Here is a 22,069-nt window from a genome sequence, read left to right as displayed (position 1 = left end):
ATCCCATAGTTTAAAAGTATGGAGCACCTCCCACCTCCTCTCTTGCTCCTGCTTTCACCATGTGATGTGCCTGCTCCTGCTTCACCTTTTAGCATTAGTAAAAGCTTCCTGAGGCCTCCCCAGAAGCCAAACAGATGTCAGCACCATGCTTCCTGTACAGCCTGCAGAATCATGAACCAGTCAAACCTCTTTTTAAAATAAGTCAAACCACCCTCAGGTATTTCTTCATAGCAATGCAAGAATGGCTCAATATACATCCCAAATCAAGATGTGATTTTTTTTTTTGTCTTGGTAGTGTTCCTGAAACTCAGGGGCAGTAGATCTTGCATCTCCTGGCTGGCAGAAGTGGATTCTACTACAATTCTCCCAACAACAGAGTTGTGTATGTAGTGGCAATAGTACTCAGAGGCTAGATGAGCTTCTAAACTCATATGGTAGCAATTAAACTTCATGAAGCTGTGCAAGGCAGTGTTATTCACCACTATACTTCACCACCACTCATTTTTGTTAGTGGGGACTAGCGGAGAGCTGAGCTTCTAACTCCCACCACACGTCAATGAGACTGAACAAAACAGTTGACTTGTTCACTTTCTAATCATCCCTGGTGTTAGTGAAACCCACTGGGGAGCTGAACTGCTATACCTGCCTGATATCAGTGAGGCAGAATGCGGTGTTAAAAGATGGGGTTTATTAGCACTCCACTTTCTTCCATCCCCTCCCTTGGTGCCAGCTGTATTCACTAGGGCGTTTAGCTTCCACACCCAAAAAGCAGCAACAAAGCAATGAGAGTCAGCCCTTTACTCATCTCCTTCTTAGGGACAGAAGGACACATCAGGGAGCTGAACTTACACTCCTATTTGGAGGAAAGGTGGTGGTATGTGTTAGTGACCCACTTTCACTGAGACGATATCAGCAAGGCTGAGCAGAGAGTTGAGCCTTTCCTCCATGTGTCTTTAATAAGACAGTGGGAGTCAGCATTCGAATTTCGTCAGAGTGGTGTTGGTAGGGCCCATCCAATAATTGAACATGCACAAAATCAACAGGGGCCAACATAACATGAATCACACGTTGAGGCTAACTGACAACTTTAAATCAGCTATTACAAAAATACTTCAACAAACAGCTACTAATTTTAAAGAACTCCACAAAAAAGATGTTATAAAAAACAAATGAAAATTATAGAAGTGAAAAATACCATAATTGAAATTAGAAAAAAAAATAAAAACCTCACTGAATGGGCTCATCCAGAGTCAAGATGACAAGGAAAGGATCAGTGAACTTGAGGACAGATCAATAGTATTTATCCAATCGGAGAAACAGAAAGAAAACAAATTAAAAACAAAAACGAAAAGCTACTCAGCACCCTGTGGGACAACAAAAAAACAAAATTTATATCATCAGTATCTTAAAAAGAGATCAGAGACAAAGTGGAACCAAAAAAGTGTTTAAAGAAGTAATGCATATATCTTCTCAAATGTACGGGGACACATAAACCTACAGACTCAGGAGCCTGGGAGAAGTCCAAATAGAACAAACACACACAAAAACATGCCAAGACATATCATAATTTACGGTTTCAAATCTACAGACAAAGAAAAAATCTTCAGAGCAGCCAGAGACAAAAGACACATTATTATGGGAACACAGACACTTGAATGACAATGAATTTCTCTTCTAAAACTATGAAGGCCAGTTTGAAGTGGAACCGGGCATTTCAGGTGTTGTAAAAATTGCCAAGTATAAATTCTGTTTCCAGCAAAAATATTCTTCTAGAATAAAGGGGAATATAAGATATTGTCGGATGAGGAAAAACTATATGTTTTTGCTAGCAAATCTATTTTTAAAGATTGGCTAAAAGAAGATCTATAAAATAGAAAATGATAAAAGAAGGCTGGGAACTTCAAAAAGAAAAAACATCAGCATAAATAAAAATGGGCATAAATATCATATAATATCCTTGCCTTTGAGAGTTTCTTAAGTTATATTTTATGGTGAAGCAAAAATTAAAACAATATTTCACATATTGCTCAATGTATATAAAGACTTCATATGATTATATTTTTAATGTTGGAGGATAAACAGATGTAAACGAAGTAAGGATTTTACACTTCACTCAAAGTGGTAAAATGTTGATACCTGTAGACTGTGATTAACTACATATTGTAATATCTAGTGTAACAACTAAGAAAACTATACAATGTGATATACTGAAAAACACTGTAAGTCAGTCAAGATACAACTCTTAAAAAAAATCAGGTAAGTCTCAGGAAGGTATGCAAAGAAAAATGGAAAAATGACAAGCAGGAAACATAAACAGAAAGCAAATAAATAAAATGACACACTTTAGCTTTACTATCAATATAAATAATTACCTTAAAAGTAAATAGTCTTTGTATAGTAATTAAAATACATAAACTAATTGTGTGGCTGAAAAAGGATTCAACAATATGCTGTCTGGCCTAACATGTTAGCTCATGCCTGTAATTCCAGCACTTTGGGAGGCCAAGGCAGGCGGATCACTTGAGGTCAAGAGTTTGAGACCAGCCTGGCCAGCATGGTGAAACTCATCTCTACTAAAAATACAAAAATTAACCAGGCATGGTGGTGGGTGCTTGTAGTCTCAGCTAGATGAGAAGCTAAGGCAGGAGAATTGCTTGAACCCAGGAGGCGAAGGCTGCAGTGAGCTGAGATTGGGCCACTGCACTCCAGCCTGGGCAAAAGAATCTCCTGTCTCTCTCAAAGAAAAAAAAAAATTATGCTGTCTAAAATAAACACACTACGTGACATTGACAGAATGAAACTAAAATAATGGAAAATATATGCCTTGAATATATTAATTTTAAAAAGCAAGAGTGACTAGCAATTTGGATAAGAAGAAGAAAGGAAAGCTATCCAAATCGGAAAGGAAAAAGTAAGAGTATCTTTCTTCTAAGAGTACATGATGTTGTCTATGGAGAACATTTAAAATGCCACACAAAAACTCTTTTAGAATGAATCAACGAATTCAGTGAAGTTGCAGAACATAAAATCAGCTTGAAAAAATTAGGTGCATTTCTCTATGTCAATAATCAACAATAAGAAAAAGAAATTAAGGAAACAATTCCATTTCATAATAGCATGAAAAAAATACTTAGAAATAAACTTCACTAAGGAGGCAAAATACTTTTACACTGAAAACTGCAAAATATTGACCCCCCAAATTAAGGACACAAATAAATGGAAAGACATTCATGTTCATGAGTTGAATAATTAATGTTGTCAAGATGGAAATGCCAGCAAAAGAGATCTACAAATTTAATGTAATTCCTATCAAATTTTCCAATGATTTTTTAAATACCAAATTTATTCTAAAATTTATATGGAATCTAAAGGGATCCTTAATAGTCAAACCAATTTTGAGAAAAACAAAGCTGGAGATGTCACACTTCCTCACGTTAAAACTTATTACAGAGTTACAGTAATTTAACAGTGTGGTATTGGCATAAAGGAAGTCTTATAGACCAGTGAAATGAAATAGAAAGGCCAGAAATAAACTTTCACATATATGGTCAAGTTATTTTTGACAAGGGTGCTAAAATCACTTAATGGGGAAAGACAGTCTTTTCAATAAATGATGTTGAGAAAGTTGGATATTCACATGCAAAAGAATGAAGTTGGACCCTTACTATATAAAAAAATCAACTGAAAATTGATGAAAGACTTAAATGTATGTGCTAAAACTGTAAACCCCTTAGAAGAAAAGCTTCATGTTATTAGATATGAATTTTTTTGCTATTTCACAAAAATAAAGAACAACAAAAGAAATAGATAAATTTGAGTGTATGACAATTAAGAACCTTAAGTGCATCAAGGAATGCAATCAACAGAGCGAAAGACAACCTGCTGTATAGGGGAAAAATTTGCAAAGCATATAACTGATGAGGGGTTAATATCCAGAATATGAAAAGAACTCCAACTTAACGATGAAATACAACCTAACTTAAAAACAGGCAAAGGAATTAAATAGACAATTCTGGAAAGAAAATATACAAACAACCAATAAACACATTAAAAGATTCTGAACAGTACCGATTATTAAGTAAATACAAATAAAAATCACAATGAGATACCACTTTATAACCATTAGGATTGCTACTATCAAAGTAACAGAAAACTAAAAGTGCTGACAAAGAAGTAGAAAAACCGGAACCTTTGTGCATTGTTGGTAGTAATGTAAAATGGTGTGGCAACTACGAAAAATGGTATGGTAGTTCCTCAAAAAGTAAAAATAGAATTCACACATGAGCCAGCAATTCCTCTTCTGGGTATATACTCAACACAATTAAAAGCAGAGTCTTGAAGGTATATCAGTACAGCCATGTTCACAGCAACCTTACTCACAATAGGCAAAAAGTAGAAGCAACCCAAGGGTTCATCAATAGATCGACAAATTGAAGTATATACATACAATAAAATATTATTCTTAAGCCTTTTCAAAGAATAAAATTCTGGCATTATACATAAATGAACCTTGAGAGCATAATGCTAGATAAAATAAGCCAGTCACAAAAAGACAAATACTGTAAAATTATAATTATATGAGGTAGCTAGAGTAGTTAAATTCAAAGAGACAAAAAGTAGAATGGTTTCTGTCAGGGACTACAAGAGGAGGAATTGAGGAGTTGTGTAATGGGTATAGAGTTTCAGTTTTGCAATATGACAATAGTTCTTGGATTCGTTGTGTGAATATACTTAACACAACTGAACTGTACAATATTGTACAATAAAAATTGGTTCAGATAGAAATTTGATGTTAGGTGTATTTTACCACGATTAAAAATAGAAAGTAGGAATAGTTATATTAATATGGTATAAAGTAAAGATCATAGCAAGGACAATAAATAAAGGCAAAGAAGGACTTTACATGATTATGCAAGTATCAGTCCACCACAAATATATACCTACACTGACTGTGTATCAACCAAACAATAGAGCTTTCAAATACATGAAGCAAAAACTAATAGAGATGAATGAAGAAATAGACTTATTTACAATTATAGTTGGGTTTAAACACTCAGCAACTGACAGAACTTCTCGACATAATATCCTCAATAATAGAATAACTGAATAATGCAACAATCAACAGTATCTAATTGACACATATAGAACAGTTCATTGAACAACAGCAGAATATATATTTGTTTCATGTGTCCACAGAACATGTACCAAGATAGAACATGTACCAAGATAGACCATGCGATGGATTACAAAACAAACCTCACCCAACTTAAAATAATTGAAATTGTTGATAAATAATTAAAAGAATTGATTCCAAAATGGAATCAAAGGAGCAACTATAACAAAATACCAAAAACTAAACAATTGGAAATTAAATTATGCATTTCTAAATAATTCATAATAATTCATGGGTGAAGAAGTAGTCTCAAGGGAAATAAAAAATACGTGAACTAAATAAAAATGAAAATATACATGTTAAAACATGTGGAATACAGCTAACGTTGTACTGAGAGAGAAATTTATACCATTAAATGCTTACATTAGAAACAAGGAAATGTCTGAGATTGGAGACCCAATTTCTTACCTAAAGAATATAGAAAAGGAAGACAAAAATAAACCCAAAGCAAACAGAAGGAAGTAAATCATAAAGATAAAAACAAAAATCAATGAAATTAAAAGCAGGAATAAAATAGGAAAATCAATTAAACCAAAAGCTATTTCTTTAAAACCGTCAACAAAATTGATGAAATTTAAGCACAACTGACAGCTTAAAAAAAAGAAGACAACAAATAAACAATATCAGGGATGAAACAGGAAATAGCATTACAGATTTTGCAGGCATTAAATGGCTAAGAAAATATTATGAACAACTGTATGCTCATAAATTCAAAAATATAGAAAAAATTGATCAATTCGTTAGAAAAACACAAACTACCAAAAATAAATTTAATAAAATTATATAGGTGATATAATTAGTCCTACAACTAACAAAGAGAATGAATTTGTAATTTAATAAGTCTCTTGTCTGTCACCATGTGAGACGTGCCTTTCAACTTGCGCCATAATTGTGAGGCACCCAGTCACGTGGAACTGTAAGCTTATTAAACAGCTTTATTTTCTAAATTTCCCAGTCTTGGGTATGTCTTCATGAGCAGCATGAAAATGGACTAATACAGTAAATTGGTACCAGAGACACCCTGATTTTTCAGTTCCAACCTTTAGAGCTGTGATAAATAAATGTTTATTGTTTAAGCTGCCCAGTCCATAGGATTATTTTATAGCAGCCTGAAATGACTAAGACAATTATATATGTCTATTACCTAGAAATTCTGTTCCTGAACACACACCTTAAAGAAATACAGGCAGAATTCCACAAAGGGTCATGAGCTACTAACGAGGCTCATAGCAGCATCATTAGTAGCAGTAAGGAACAGCATCAACATAGGTTACACTCAAAGGGGGAAGAAAATGAACAAGCACGATGCAACATTAAAAGCAATGAACAAGAGATGCATATAGCAGCTTAAGTAAAATGTTACACTTTCACACATGCACATATTTAACAAAGCCATATGTTTAACAAGAGTAAAAACATAGGAAAGCAAATCATTCAAACACATCAGGTGTGTCACATGTAGGTGTCTTTTGGTGGGAAAGAAATTAGTAAGAGAAACTAGGAAGGTAGAAAGAAAAATCCAATAAAATAGAGAAATAACCTTTCAAAAATCAATAATGAGAATGTGGTCAGAGTCCAAGAATAGGATAAAAGTAAAGATAAAAGCAATCGTCATAAATAGACAGTTAATTCTAATCCCTTTCTATCAATTGCAGGGCTAGCAGAAATTAATGAAAATAAGCTGCCTTTAATGCCAAATGTGATAGGTAGAAAGATGTTTATTTGTGGGAACTGTCTTTTGTTTGTAGAATTACTCACCTCTCCACTGACATTGAAAGATAGCCATATTATTTTTAGAGGGATTTTAGGTAAAATATCAAAAATAACAGCTAATGACTTAGGGAGGGAGACTTCGGAATAAACCAATGAATAGGTGTGGCCTTGGGGAATAGATTAAAGGAAACTGTCTGCTATGTGGGCCACCACAACTGAACATGGGTATATGAGGAAGGGTGGTAGTTCATGTTGGGAAGGCATAGAAGAGGCTGTTACAGAAAAGCCTCTTTTCTACCACCAGGCTATCCTTGCCTTTATATCACCCCCCCCCACCCAAAACAGAGGTGGCAGGAGTGGTACATTCTGATGACTAAGACTCCCCAGGTACCTCCCCACCCCTCTCTCACATAGAGGTGACAAGAGTAGTGCTTTGTGATGTCTTAGGGTCCCTTAGCTCTCATTGGCTGGGAGAGTGCCTTGCTGACCAATCAAAGTTGAAGGGCGTGGCCCCTCATTGTGCTGGGAGGGGTATACATAGGATGATCAGGAGCTCTGAGCAGACCACTGGGACACTTCAGTATGGCAAAGGTGACCAGTGAACCACAGAAGCCTAATGAAGATATGGACAAACAGACCCCATCAACCTCAAGTACCAAAGGGAGGAAGAAGGGGAAGACTCCTTGTCAACGAAGATCCAGAAGTGGCGTTAAGGTGAGACGATCCTGACCAAGCCCCTTCTCTTTGCCCCACTGATTCTGCCACCCCGACTCGTACCCTTTCCTTGCCTCACTCAAACCCCCTCCTCAACTCACACCCTTCTCATGAAGCCTATTCCTATGCATTTCCCACCTTCTTTCCCAAAACCAACGCCCTCTGGCCTGACTGTGATCTCCCTATAGGGCCTAAAGACCACCATGAAGGCGAAAAGACCCCTTCGAGGGAGTTCGAGCCAAAAAGCCTGTGAAACTAACACCCCTGCAGGAAAACCTAAGAAAGCTAGAGGACCAACACTGCGTCGTCGTTATCGCCGGCTGAAAGAAGAAATGAAGAAAGAAGAGGTCGACAAAGACCAAAGCGAGACCTCAGCTCTGTGATGTCTCTAGAGGTCTGCCACTGAAAAGTCATCAATCATACAGTCAGTGAATTCTACACCAACAGGTTAAAACCATGAAAATAAAATCAACCTGAATCGAAAGGATATATCTCTGTGACTTCTCTGATGGTGGGGAAGGAAGGAGTGACGGGAAGAGAAAGGTGTGTGTGAGAAGGCAGGGAGGTGGCTTCTGTGGGGTTTGAGGCCAGACCAACAGGTCCACAACTGGAAACTGGGGGATAACGACTGGCTCAGGACTAAGCACTGAAGATAAATTTCCTGAACACTTTAATACACAAAGAGTAAAGGGGTTGGTGTTTCTACCTGTGTGTGTTTTGGTGGGGAAAGAGGGATGTGACTTCAGTGTATTGATTGTCAGAACCTGTATGGGGTGAGGTGTGTGGGTGGCAGTACTATCCCCAAAAACAGACAAGAAATAACCTGCAGGCCATCTACCTCATAATGGTAGGTGTGAGGTACACCCCACCCTATGATATAAGCAACTAAATGCCCTTCAAAGGGCCAAATATCTCTAAAAGTTACCAGCAGCACCTTAAATAATGGTTACTAGACGCCACAAATCCAACACTGACTAGCCCGCCTTCTTAAAAAGCTTAGGGCGGAGCAGGGCAATGGGAGTGGTCTACCTCTGGTGCAGGCAGTGAATGAGAGCATTGTCTACGGAGAATTTTAAAACAAGATAGCTCTCTCTCTCCATCTTTTATTTTTATTTTTCCAAAGTTGTTTTTATCCCTAAAGAGAATATCACTTTTCAACAGCTTTACTGAAGTATAATTGACATATGACAAACTGCACATGCTTAAAAGGTATACAGTTTGATGAGTTTTGTCACATCTGCACTTGTTAAACCATCACAACTATAAGAGTGAACATACCCATTACCCCCTAAAATTTTCTCATGCCCTTTGGCAATTCTTTCCTGTCCCTACCTCCACCATCATTCTCAAAAAAAAAACCACTGATTTGCTTTCTGTCACTATCTGTTTCTATTTTCTGGAGGTTTATAAGAATGGAATCATAAGATATGTACTCTTTTTTTTTTTTTCTAGTCCAGCTTCTTAGAACAACTATCTTTCCTTCCCAAAAATATGCTGTTTTGTTGGTCTAGTTTTTAAAAGATTGCTGTGGTCAATATGTTTTAATCATGTGTCTGTGGGAGTGGTCTTAAAACAGCACAATTTCTCATTATATTTTAATGAATACTTATTGCATTCTACAAGGAAATTAATGCGGATAATTTCCTGTTATATCATTGGCCTCAGATATCACCTGATTCAGTTGTTGCTGTTTCTTTCTAAAGCAAGCTCCTAAGGATGTGATATTTCTTGCAGTGCACTTTGGGCCATAATCCATGGTCCTGTTTGACACACATACATCAGCATTTAGACAATATTTCTAAAACAATAATAGTACAGTGATTGATTTTAAAATAAAGGAATAAATAATCTCAGTTTTTCATGTGCTGTCATTCCATGTGACCACTTGTTTGGATGATGCCTAAGTTAATAAAGTATGAATGGCAAGGTATAAATGTTTGAGAAGTTCAAATCTTTACTTCATTTAAACAAAAAATACTTTGTAAATTTGAACTATATCTTTAAAAGTAAAATTTATTCTTCTTTAATTGTTTAATAGTTATTTTAGAACTACAGACCAATTCAAGGAAATCAAATGTTACATATTTGGATAATTTATTAATTGACTAATTTGTTCCTTTTGCATAATTTTTGGTTTTCTTAAAATACCATTTTATATTTTACTTTTACTAACACATATAAACATATATATAATGCTCACTAGAAACACCATATTTCTTTATTAATCCTTATTATTTCTTGTTTTAATTTATGGTTATTACTCAAAATGTGTTCTACTGAGGAGGGGGCATTAAAAAGCATTCCCCATTTGGTTTTAAATACACTAATTAGGTCAAAGGTAGAAGACTTTTTTCTTCAAATACTTCACACTTTGGTCCTAGTGTCTGGCATCTTTTGGTTTTGTTTTAAACAGCTTTATTCAGATATAACTGACTATAATATACAATTAATTAGAGTTGGCACATATACACCTGTGAAACCATCACCATAATTCAAATAAGAACATTACCCATCACTGCATTAGGTGTTTTCTTTTCTTTTTTTTTTTTTTGCCACCTTGTGTTTTTTCCTCCCACTTCTTCCCAATTCCCAATCACTCATCTGCCTTCTGCCTCTACAGGTTAGTTTACAATTCTAGAGTTGCATATTAATGGGATCAGATTATATACTTAATTTTATCTAGCTTCTTCCATTCAGCATAATTTTGAGTGTCATCAATGTTGTTGCATACATCAGTATTATATTCTTTTTTGTAATTTTTTATTATTTTGTCGAGTATCAGCACTAAAACGATACCCCAGAGTAGCTTGAATTTTATTTTTTCACGATAATCGTAGATTTACAGGCAACTGTGAGAAATAGAGAGATGCCTTGTACCGTTCACCCAGATTCTCCTGATGGTAATGTCTACTATAAACATAGTACAACAATAGCTTATCTGGACTGGGGAAACCAGGGCTTTGTGAGTCAGGAAAATATTATTTCCCTCATGCTTATTTAAATAGTGTAGCCATGAATTATGCAGCCAAAATGGACTGTAATAACACATAAGAGAAAAAAATACCATTTAGAGAAACCAACAAAGTGGACCTGTGTTCATACTAAAATTAAAAGCATGATTTAACTGTAGAAAAATTGCTGAGATTTAGGAGGCAACAAGGCTAGTGGTTGGTGGGTAGGAGGAAGAAAATACTACACACACACACACACACACACACACACACACACACAAAACACACAGTAAATATAGAAAATACTATGTATGTATAGTATATATTATATATATAGAAATACATGTAGTATAGAGTATATATGGTATATATATGAAAATATATACTATATATAGAAAATACTATACGTGTGTGTGCATATATATATATGTGATCAACTATTTAAAAAAAAGACAACAAGGTACTTTTAAGAAAGCTCTTGCTCAAACAGGAAAGATTTGGTCCTGTCAACCCTGTCCAAAATGTTTAAGAGAAGGAAAAAGTAATTATAAAATAAAAATGTATTTATATGAACCTGGAAACCTGTGCTTTGTGGTCAAGTTAATTAAAACTTGACCCTGCAAACATCAAAAAAGGAAAGAAAATGGGCAGCAGGTAAAATACACATTTCAATGAAGGGGATACAAAAATAGAAAATTGGCACATAAAAAGATGTGCAGCAATAACAGCCATCAGGGAAATACAGATGTAAACACCAATGTGATCATGTGCATTATAATAATCCATAAATACATTAAAAATTAACACAATGATAACAACAAATGCTGTTGAGAATGCAGAGAAATTGTAGCACTCTTAGATTGCTGGTGGGCTTGTCAAATGGTACTCCCAATAGGAAAGGTGTATGACAGTTTCTTACAAAACTTAACATGCCATCACCATGTGACCCAGCAGTATTGCTCTTGAGCACTTATTCCAAAAAAAAAGAAAACGTAACTTCATAGAAAAACCTATACAGGAATGACTATACCAGTTTTATTGTATTAATAGTAATCTAAAGTTGGAAACAACTAAAGTATTCTCCAATAAATGAATATTTAAACAAACTGTGGTACATCTATAGCAGAGAATATTACTTGCCAATAAAATAAATAAACAAAAACAACTATGATGCACAGCAACTTGATAGATGAGCCTATTCAGTGAGTTTTTTTCCTTCTAATTTTGGTTACTGTATTTTTCACTTCTATAATTTTCATTTGTTTTTTATAACATCTTTTTTGTGAAGTTCTTTAGAATTAGTAGTTGCTCATTGAAGTGTTTTTGTGATGGCTGATTTAAAGTTGTTGTCAGTTAGCCTCAACATATGATTCATGTTATGTTGTCCTCTGTTGATTTTGTGCATGTTCAATTATTGGATGGGCCCTACCAACACCACTCTGACCAAATTTGAATGCTGATTCCCACTGTCTTATTAAAGACACATGGAGGAAAGGCTCAACTCTCTGCTCAGCCTTGCTGATATCGTCTCAGTGAAAGTGGGTCACTAACACATACCACCACCTTTCCTCCAAATAGGAGTGTAAGTTCAGCTCCCTGATGTGTCCTTCCGTCCCCAAGGAGACAACTAAAGGGCCGACTCTCACTGCTTTGTTGCAAATCAGTTCCACTCTCAGGTAAGTGAATATTTAAACAAACTGTGGTACGTCTATACCACGGAATATTACTTACCAATAATTTTTGGTTGTGGAAGCTAAACGCCCTAGTGAATACAGCTGGCACCAAGGGAGGGGATGGAAGAAAGTGGAGTGCTAATAAACCCCATCTTTTAACACCCCATTCTGCCTCACTGATATCAGGCAGGTATAGCAGTTCAGCTCCCCAGTGGGTTTCACTAACACCAGGGATGATTAGAAAGTGAACAAGTCAACTGTTTTGTTCAGTCTCATTGATGTGTGGTGGGAGTTAGAAGCTCAGCTCTCCGCTAGTCCCCACTAACAAAAATGAGTGGTGGCGAAGTATAATGGTGAATAATTACACTGCCTTGCACAGCTTCATGAAGTCTAATTGCTACCATATGAGTTTAGAAGCTCATCTAGCCTCTGAGTACTACTGCTATCACATACACAACTCTGTTGTTGGGAGAATTGTAGTAGAATCCACTTCTACCAGCCAGGAGATGCAAGATCTACTGCCCCTGAGTTTCAGGAACACTACCAAGACAAAAAAAAAAATCACATCTTGATTTGGGATGTATATTGAGCCATTCTTGCATTGCTATGAAGAAATACCTGAGGGTGGGTAATTTATCTTAAAAAGAGGTTTGATTGGTTCATGATTCTGCAGGCTCTACAGGAAGCATGGTGCTGACATCTGTTTGGCTTCTGGGGAGGCCTCAGGAAGCTTTTACTAATGCTAAAAGGTGAAGCAGGAGCAGGCACATCACATGGTGAAAGCAGGAGCAAGAGAGGAGGTGGGAGGTGCTCCATACTTTTAAACTATGGGATCTCATGCAAACTCACTCACTATCAAGAAGATAGCATCAAACCATGAGGAATCTGGCCCCATGACTCACACGCTCCTACTTGGCCCCGCCTCCAACACTTGGGATTACATCCCAACATGACATTTGGGTGGAACAAATATCCAGACTATACTGGTGGGGTCCAGGGCTGGGTGCAAGATTAGCTGCCTTCTTGGGCTCACTGAAATTGTGTGTCTGGAAGAGAAGCTTTTTCTCTGGTGTTTGGTGGGAATAGGATGGGTGTTGCAAAATGTTTTCTGCTATGTTGTGCCATCCTTTTTCTGGTCTTCTGGTTGAGGAAAATAGGTTTTTCCTCAGGATTTTTCTTTTAGCCTGTGCCTGTTGCTGGTACCAGATTGGAGACTGCTGTAGTACTCTTAAGATATATGAAAGCTAATTAGAAAACTCATGGAAATAAGTGCCATGTAGTTCCTGAAGTCCCAAAGTCCCCTTTGTATTCTGCCACATTCTTCTTTCTACATTTCAAAATCTTCCTATGCTTGTATGTTATGTACAGATATGTTTACCTTATTATCTTCTGGCCAGAACCTACTTCTCCTTCCTATTCACTGCTAAATAGAATTCCACTGTAGGGATTTATCAGAATTTTTAAAAATCCAATCACTAATTGACAAACTTCCGTTTTTTTCCTAAGCTTTGGAAATTATAATAAAAATAAAAGAAACATTCTTGTACAGATTTTTGTGTATATTTACATTATTATTTCTCTTCCTCATCCAGTAGTGAGTTATGTAATTCACAGCAAGTATATATTTAACTTTATAAGAAATGTTAAACTTTTTTCCTGAGTAGATGTAGCATTTCACAATTCCATCAACCATGTTGCTCCACATCTTCATCAGCATTTGGTAGAGTCAGTGATTTTTTTGTTTGTTAGATTTTTATTTTTCTTCATTGGTTTCTTTTTAAGCATTCTAAAATATTACTGAACATGATTTTTATATTTTCAATTTTTGTAAATTTTTGCTTTATGGCTGATATTATGGTTTATCTTTGTGAATGTTACCTGTGTACTTAAAGAGAATGCGTATTCTGCTGCTATCGTGTAGCTTTATCTACAAATGCCAAATAGATTAGATCCATTGACAAGGTTATTAGGTCTTGTATATCCTTACTTATGTGCTTCCTACTTGTTTTTATCAGTAACTGAGGGAAGAGTCTTGAGATCTTCAACTATCATTGTGGATTTGTCTATTTCTTCCTCAATTCTATCAGTTTTTCATTCATTTTTAAGCGTTGTTGGTAGGTGCCTAATGTTTAAACAGCACATTGTACATCATAAATATATACAATTTTTCTTTTGCCAGTTAAAACACGTTTTAAAGGTAAAAGTTACATAAGATTAAAAGAAATATATTCTTGTTTCTGCCAAGCAACACAATAAAGGAAAATACATTTTTAATGAAAAAAAAAAAAGATCATTATGTTTTCTGGGTAAACCGATGTTTTTTATTCATATGTAATATCCATCTTTCTCCCTAGTATTATTCTTTTTTACACAAAATCTACTTCGTCTTATATTAATGTGGCTAAACAAGTTATTTTTTAACTTGAGGTTTTATGGTAAGTATGTTTCCATCTTTTAAACTATCTACATCTTTATATTTAAAAGAACATTCTTCCATATAACCTTTAGTTATGTCTTATTCTGTGTCCCATCTGGAAACTTCTTTCATTTAAATTGGGATATTTTAACAATTTATATGTAATCCAGTTATTGATATAGTTGAATATACCTCTACCAACTTACTAGTTGTTTTCTCCTTGTTCCATTTGTTACTTACTTTATATTACCATTTCTGCAGATACTAAATGAATTTTCTTTATGATTCTCCTTTAACTATACTATTAGCTTATTTTTTATACCTATGTTTTTAGTCATTTTTCTAAGTTTTACAATACACGCAATTAACATATCACAGTGTATATTCAAATGTTATTCTAGTTCATATGTATTAATGTTACTCTACTTCATATGTATTAATAGCAAGAAAGACACCATGTAGATCCAGTTTTTAACTGTTATTGTTTGTGCTATTATTTTTATTTTATTTGTACAGCACAATATATTGTTACTACTGTTACTTTAAAAATTCAGTTACTTTTAGTAAAGTCAAACATAAAAAATAATGTTTTATATAATGATATTTTATCTTCTCTGGAGCTTTCCATTTCTTTGTGTATATTAAAATTCCTGCTTGATATCATGCTCCTTCTGCTTTAAGAACTTCCTTTATCATTTCTTTTAGTGCATCTCTCCTGATAGAAAATCTCTCAGCTGTTTTTATCTAAAAGTATATTTGATTTCATCTTCCTTATTAAAAATGTTCAATAAGCATAGAATTCTAGGTTGACGGTTTTATTGTATTTATACATCAAAATGACAATTTATTTATTTCTTTTTTTCATTGTTTCTGGGGAGAAGTCTGTAATAATTCTCATATTTTTTACTCTGAGTGTAATTTGATTTTTCTCTTTGGTTTGTAGCAGACAGAGAGAAAGAGATGTGAAATGAGAGAAAAAGAAACAGAGAGATGGAGTTATGTATCTTGCTTGCATTTGGGGATTGAATGTCTGCCTTTATTTCTGGAAAATTCTTGACCATTGTCTCTTCAAATATTTCATTTGCTTTGTTCCTTTTTTCTTTTCCTGGAATTACAACTACACTTACAACGTGTATGTTAGATTTTTTGACATCACTTCAGAGCTCTTGGATATTCATTTCTCTTCCCTTTTTACATGCTTTTTAAAATATTTACATGCAGGTTGGATAATTTATATTCATCTATCTTATGCTCCATGATTATTTCTTTGGCTATGTAATGTCAACTTATAAACCTCTCATAATAATTCCTTATCTCTGATATTATGCTCTTTTTTCTCTAGAATTTCTATTTGTGTCTTTCTCAAAATTTCCATGTTTCTGCTGAAATTCTCTAGGTGTTTATGCATGTTGCCCCCATTTTCTATTAGATTATCATATTCATATTGGTTATTTTAAAATCTTTGCTTCTTTCGGCATCTGATTGATCTCTGAATTTGATTATATTGGTTTGTCTCTTCAAAATAGGATGTTTTTGCTTGTTTTTTCTGTCTTGTAATTTTTTAGTTGAAAGCCAAACATCTTCATATGTAGAATAAGAAAGACCAAGGCGAATAGCATTTATGTCTGGAAATTTATATGTCCTTTTCAGGAAATTCATGTGGGGAACTGAATTAATCTAGTCAGGAGTTAGGTTGAGGTTTTATGTTTTATTTTTGCTATGGTTACCTTGTGGCTATTCACTGGCAACATCCTCTATCATTAGCTTGTCTTGAGATTGAGTGCTGGGAGTTTCTGTAGAAGGTTTCTCAAAGTTTGTGCTCTATCCTTAGCTTTCTGATGTCTCTATATGTCTGCTGTATACAGGGAGTCTCTCTGCATAATTTTGCCAGTTAACTAGTGGTAGACTGCTCTTGCTGGTTATTTATGCTTGATAGGTTAGGGACATGGAGAGAGAGTTCTCTATTGTTCTGGTTCAAACTCAGTCTCAGTTAGGCCCTGTGAATCTGATCTTCAGAGGTGTGTTTCTCAGTTTTCTGAGCCATATGCCTTATGGCAGCCAAACCTGAATCTTGTATTATGAGTTTTGTGTGGGAGATAAATTTCACTCCACCTTTCAGCAGCAGGAGACTTCTAATGGGATTGATAAGTAATCCTGGGCCCTGTACTATTACCTACCCTTCCTCTAGACATGAAGAGTTTTACTTTTCCTCTGCCCTTCCTCTAGTAACAATCTGTCTTTACCTGTGCCCTGAGGATGACACCGTTTCTTGCCCTTTCACCAGCAGGTTAAGTATTTTGAAACAAGATTCAAGCAGTGGTTGGTGCAGGGCTTCGTATCTTTCCTGTAGTGGCATCTGATCCCTTGTTGTATGCTTGCATCAACAAGGGAGGTTCTCTCTGGTCCCCTACCCTGCCTCCAATCTTTCTCTTGAGAAAATATTGGAGATCCACGAAAAAAAAAAAAGGGCCTGAAAGCTAATGTTAATTCATCTTGTGTCTTCGTCCCAGGCATTTGTTACTGTCACACTAACACACACTCAGCCTTAATTAATTCATTCAGAATATTCCTGATTTTTTCTTACCTACTTTAATGAAAGTAATATATTCTTCCAGTGCTCTGTCTTGGTGTATCTCACATCTCCTTGGGGAGAAAGAAGCATCCCTTTTTGTTTGCAATATCAGCTCTCTGATGGACTCAAGAAAAGTTATAATTTTCTAGTTTATCTGAATCTTTATTATCATTAAGATGTGAGTGTGTTAATTCAATCCCCATGCCTTAAGCAGAAGTGGAACACAGAATCTATATTTTTTTTGTTGATACATAATATTTGTACATATTTATGGGGTACATGTGATATTTTGTTACATACATACAATGTAAAATGGTCAAATCAGGATATTTAGGGTATCCAATACCTCATTTATCATTTTTTTGTGTTGGTAACATTTCAACTCTTCTCTTTTAGCTATTTTGAAATACACAATAATACTGTGCTATTTAACATTATAACTTATTTTTTTCCTATCTAACTTTACATTTGTAGACATTAAACAAACTCTCTTTAACCCTCTACTCTTTCTAGGCTCTGGTAGCTATTATTCTACTTTCTACCTCAATAAAATCAATTTTTCCCTCCCACATATGGAAAAATGCAATATTTATCTTTCTGTTCCTGGTTGATTTCACTTAACATAGTGACCTTCAGTTTCATCCATGCTGCTGCAAATGGCAGCATTTCATTATTTTTTATGGCTGAATAGTATTCTACTATGTATATATACCACATTGTCTTTACTGATTCATCCATTAATGAACATATGGGTTGTTTCCATATCTTTGCTGCTGTGAATAGTCCTTCAATAAACATCAAAGGGTGCAAGTATCCCTTTGATATATTTAATTCCTTTCCCTTAAAGAAATACCCAGTAGTGAGAATGCTGGATCATATGGTAGTTCTATTTTTAGGTTTTTGAAAAATCTCCTTATTGTTTTTGTTGCCTATCTTTTTACTTTAAATTATTTTATTTTTTAAGTTCCAGGGTACATGTGCAAGATGTGCAGGTTTGTTATATAGGTAAACATGTGCCATCCATTTGACCCAGCAATCCCATTACTGGGTATACACCCAAAGAAATATAAGACATTCTATTATAAAGATACATGCACATGTATGTTCATTGCAGCACCATTCACAATAGTAAAGACATGGAATCAACCCAAATGTCTATCGATGATAGACTGCATAAAGAAAATGTGGTACATATACTATGTACCATAAATGGAATACTATGCAGCCATAAAAAGGAATGAGATCATGTCCTTTGCAGGGACATGGATGAAGCTGGAAGCCATTATCCTCAGCAAACTAACACAGGAACAGAAAACCAAATACCACATGTTCTTACTTATAAGTGGAAGCTGAACAATGACAACATATGTGCACAACACATGGGGAGGGGAACAACACATAATGTGGCCTGTTGGTGGAGAGTGAGAGGGGAGAGCATGAGGAAAAATAGCTAATGCATATTGGACTTAATACCTAGATGATGGATTAGTAAGTGCCTATCTTTTTTAAGCCTTAGCCATAAAATATTTACATAGACCAATGCCCTGAAGTGTTTCCCTATGATTTTTTTTCTACTAGTTATGCAACTTTGGGTCTGATATTTAAGTTTCTAATTCATTTTAAGTTGACTTTTGTGTGTAGTGAGACTAAGGGCCTAGTTACCATTCTGTTTTCCTTACTATACCTTTGAAGTCTATTCTGAAGTCAGGTAGTTTCATGCCTCCAGTTTTGTTCTTTTTGCTCAGTATTACTTTGACTATTTGGGGTCTTTGGTGGTTCCCTACAAATTTTATAATTGCTTTTCCTATTTTTGTGACAAAACTGGTACGTCATTAGGGAATGAATTGAATCTGTAAATTGTTTTGGGTAGTGTATTAGTCCATTTTCATATTGCTATGAAGAAATACTTGAGATTGGGTAATTTATAAAGAAAAAAAGTTCAATGGACTCACAGTTCCACATGACTGAGAAGGCCTCACAATCATGGCAACAAGCAAAGGAGGAGCAAAGGCACATCTTACATGGAGGCAGGCAAGAGAGGGTGTGCAGGGAAATGGTCCTTTATAAAATCATCACATCTTGCGTGACTTAATTCACTATCATGAGAACAGCATAGGAAAACCAGCCCCCATTATTCAATTACCTCCCACTGGGTGCCTCCTATTATAAGTGGGGATTATGGGAACTATATTTCAATATGAGATTTGGGTGGGGACACTGCCAAATCATATCATTCCACCCCAGCACCTCCCAAATCTCATGTCCTCACATTTCAAAAACAATCTTGCCTTCCCAACAGTCCCCTAAAGTCTTAACTTATTCCAGCATTAACTCATAAGTCCACAGACCAAAGTCTCATCTGAGACAAGGCAAGTCTCTTCCACCTATGAGCCTATAAAATTAAAAGCAAGTTAGTTACTTTTTTTTTTTTTTTTTTTTGAGACAGAGTCTTGCTCTGTCATCCAGGCTGGAGTGCAGTGGCACAATCTCAGCTCACTACAAACTCCGCCTCCCAGGTTCAAGTGACTCTCCTGCCTCAGCCTCCTGAGTAGCTGGGATTACAGGCACATGTCACCACACCCAGCTAATTTTTGTATTTTTAGTAGAAATAGGGTTTTGCCATGTTGGCCAGGGTGGTCTCATACTCCTGACCTCAGGTGATCCACCCTCCTCTGCCTCCCAAAGAATTGAGATTACAGGCATGAGCCACTGCACCCAGCGCAAGTTAGTTACTTTCTAGATACAATGGACGTACAGGCATTGGGTAAATACACCCATTGCAAATGGGAGAAATTGGCCAAAACAAAGGGGCTACAGGCCCCACGCAAGTACAAAATCTAGTGGGGCAGTCAAATCTTAAAGTTCCAAAATGATCTCCTTTAACTCCATGTCTCACATCCAGGTCATCCTGATGCAAGAGGTGGGTTCCCATGGTCTTGGGCAGCTTTGTCCCTATGGCTTTGCAGGGTACAGCCCACATCCTGGCTGCTTTCACAGGCTGGCATTGAGTGTCTGCAGTTTTTCCAGGCACATGGTACAAGCTGTCAGTGGATCTACAATTTTGGCATCTGGAGGATGGTGGCCTTCTTCTGACAGCTCCATGAGGCCGTGCCCCAGTGGGGCCTCTGTGTGGAGGCTCCCACCCAACATTTCCCTTCTGAACTGCCCTAGCAGAGGTTATCCATGAAGGCTGTACCCCTGTAGCAGACTTCTGCCTGGACATCCAGGCATTTTCATACATCCTTAGAAATCTAAGCAGAGGTTCCCAAACCTCAATTCTTGACTTATCTGTACCCACAGACCCAACACGATATGGAATCTGCCAAGGTGTGGGTCTTGGACCCTCTGAAGCAATGGACTGAACTGTACATTGACCCCTTCTAGCCATGGCTGGAGCACCTGGGATGCAGGGCACCAAGTCCCAAGGGGATGCAGGGCACACAGCATGGGGGCCCTGAACCCTGCCCATGAAATCATTTTTCCCTTCTAGGTCTCTGGGCATGTGATGGAAGGGGCTGCCATGTAGGTCTCTGACATGCCCTGGAGACATTTTTCCCATTGTCTTGGTGATTAGCATTCTGCACCTCTTTACTTATGAAAATTTTTGCAACTGGCTTGAGTTTATTCCCAGAAAATGGGTTTTTCTTTTATCTTGCATCATTGGGCTGTAAATTTTCCAGACTTTTATGCTCTGCTTTTTTTGAATGCTTTGCTGCTTATAAATTTCTCTTGCCAAATACCCTGAATAATCTATCTCAAGTTCAAAGTTTCACAGATTTCTAGGGCAGAGGCAAAAAGCCGCCAGTCTCTTTATTAAAGCATAACATGAGTCACCTTTGCTCCAGTTTCCAAACAAGTTTCTCACCTCCATCTGAGACCACCTAAGCCTGAACTTTATTGTCCATATCACTATCAGCATTTTGGTCAAAGCCATTCAATAAGTCTCTAGGAAGTTTCCAACTTTTCCACATGTTTTTGTCTTCTGAGTCCTCTACATTTCTAGGAAGTTCCAAACTTTCCCACATTTTCCGGTCTTCTTCTGAGCCCTCCAAACTGTTGCAGCCTCTGCCTGTTAACCAGTTCCAAAGTCGCTTTTACATTTTTGGGTATCATAATAGTAGTACCCCACTCTACCAGTAGCAATTCACTGTACCAGTCTATTTTCATACTGCTATGAAGAAATACCTGAGACTGGGCAATTTATAAACAAAAAGAGGTTTAATGGACTCACAGTACCACATGGCTGGGGAGGCCACACAATCATGGCAGAAGGCAAAAGAGGAGCAAAGGCACATATTATGGTGGCAGGCAAAAGAGCAGGGGCAGGGGAACTGACTTTTATAAAACCATCCGATCTCATGAGACTTATTCACTATCATTAGAACAGCATGGGAAACCTGCCTCCATCATTCAATTACCTCCCACCAGGTCCCTCTCACTGTGGTATGGTAATTACAATTCAAGATAAGATTTGGGTAGGGACACAGCAAAACCATATCAGGTGGTATGGCCATCTTAACAATATTTATCTTTTCAATCATTAGCATGGGATGTCTTTCCTTTTGTTTGTGTTCTCTTCAATTTCTTCTGCCAGTGATTTGCGATTTTTGTTGTAGCGGTCTTTCACTTTCTTGTTTAATTTATTTCTCAGTGGGTTTGTTTTTGGTAGCTATTGTAAATGAGATTGTTTTCATTATTTATTTTTCAGCCAATGTGATTACTGATGTATAAACTATTGGAGTTTTGTATGTTGCTTGCTTTTGTATGCAGCAACTTTACTGAATTTGTCAGTTATAAGAGTGTTTTGTCAGGACTTAAGATTTTTCTTTATATAAGAGCATGTCTTTGGAAAAGAAA

The 22,069-nt window shown here is 36.2% G+C and overlaps 1 protein-coding gene across 1 annotated transcript; it reads left to right on the top strand.

Annotated features, from left to right (window-relative positions):
• The first annotated feature begins 7,321 nt into the window (after nucleotides 1-7,321).
• On the top strand, nucleotides 7,322-8,084 carry LOC100431875 (uncharacterized protein CXorf51A). Its single transcript, XM_002832213.4, has 2 exons — nucleotides 7,322-7,600; nucleotides 7,789-8,084. The coding sequence occupies exons 1-2, from the start codon at nucleotides 7,469-7,471 to the stop codon at nucleotides 7,981-7,983; spliced, it is 327 nt and encodes a 108-aa protein (XP_002832259.2). The 5' UTR covers nucleotides 7,322-7,468; the 3' UTR covers nucleotides 7,984-8,084.
• The last annotated feature ends 13,985 nt before the right edge of the window (nucleotides 8,085-22,069 follow it).

This window comes from Pongo abelii, chromosome X (genome assembly GCF_028885655.2).
Source record: "Pongo abelii isolate AG06213 chromosome X, NHGRI_mPonAbe1-v2.0_pri, whole genome shotgun sequence".
Lineage (NCBI taxonomy): Eukaryota > Metazoa > Chordata > Mammalia > Primates > Hominidae > Pongo > Pongo abelii.
The sequence above is the reverse complement of the archived record's forward strand: the minus strand, read 5'-3'. Positions and strand labels throughout refer to the sequence as shown.

What these genes read in the sequence shown, in the direction of transcription:
- LOC100431875 (XM_002832213.4), top strand. Translation starts at nt 7,469, where the DNA reads ATGGCAAAGGTGACCAGTGAACCACAGAAGCCTAATGAAGATATGGAC. An exon ending in GATCCAGAAGTGGCGTTAAG is followed by an intron (nt 7,601 to 7,788) that starts GTGAGACGATCC and finishes ATCTCCCTATAG; the next exon opens with GGCCTAAAGACCACCATGAA.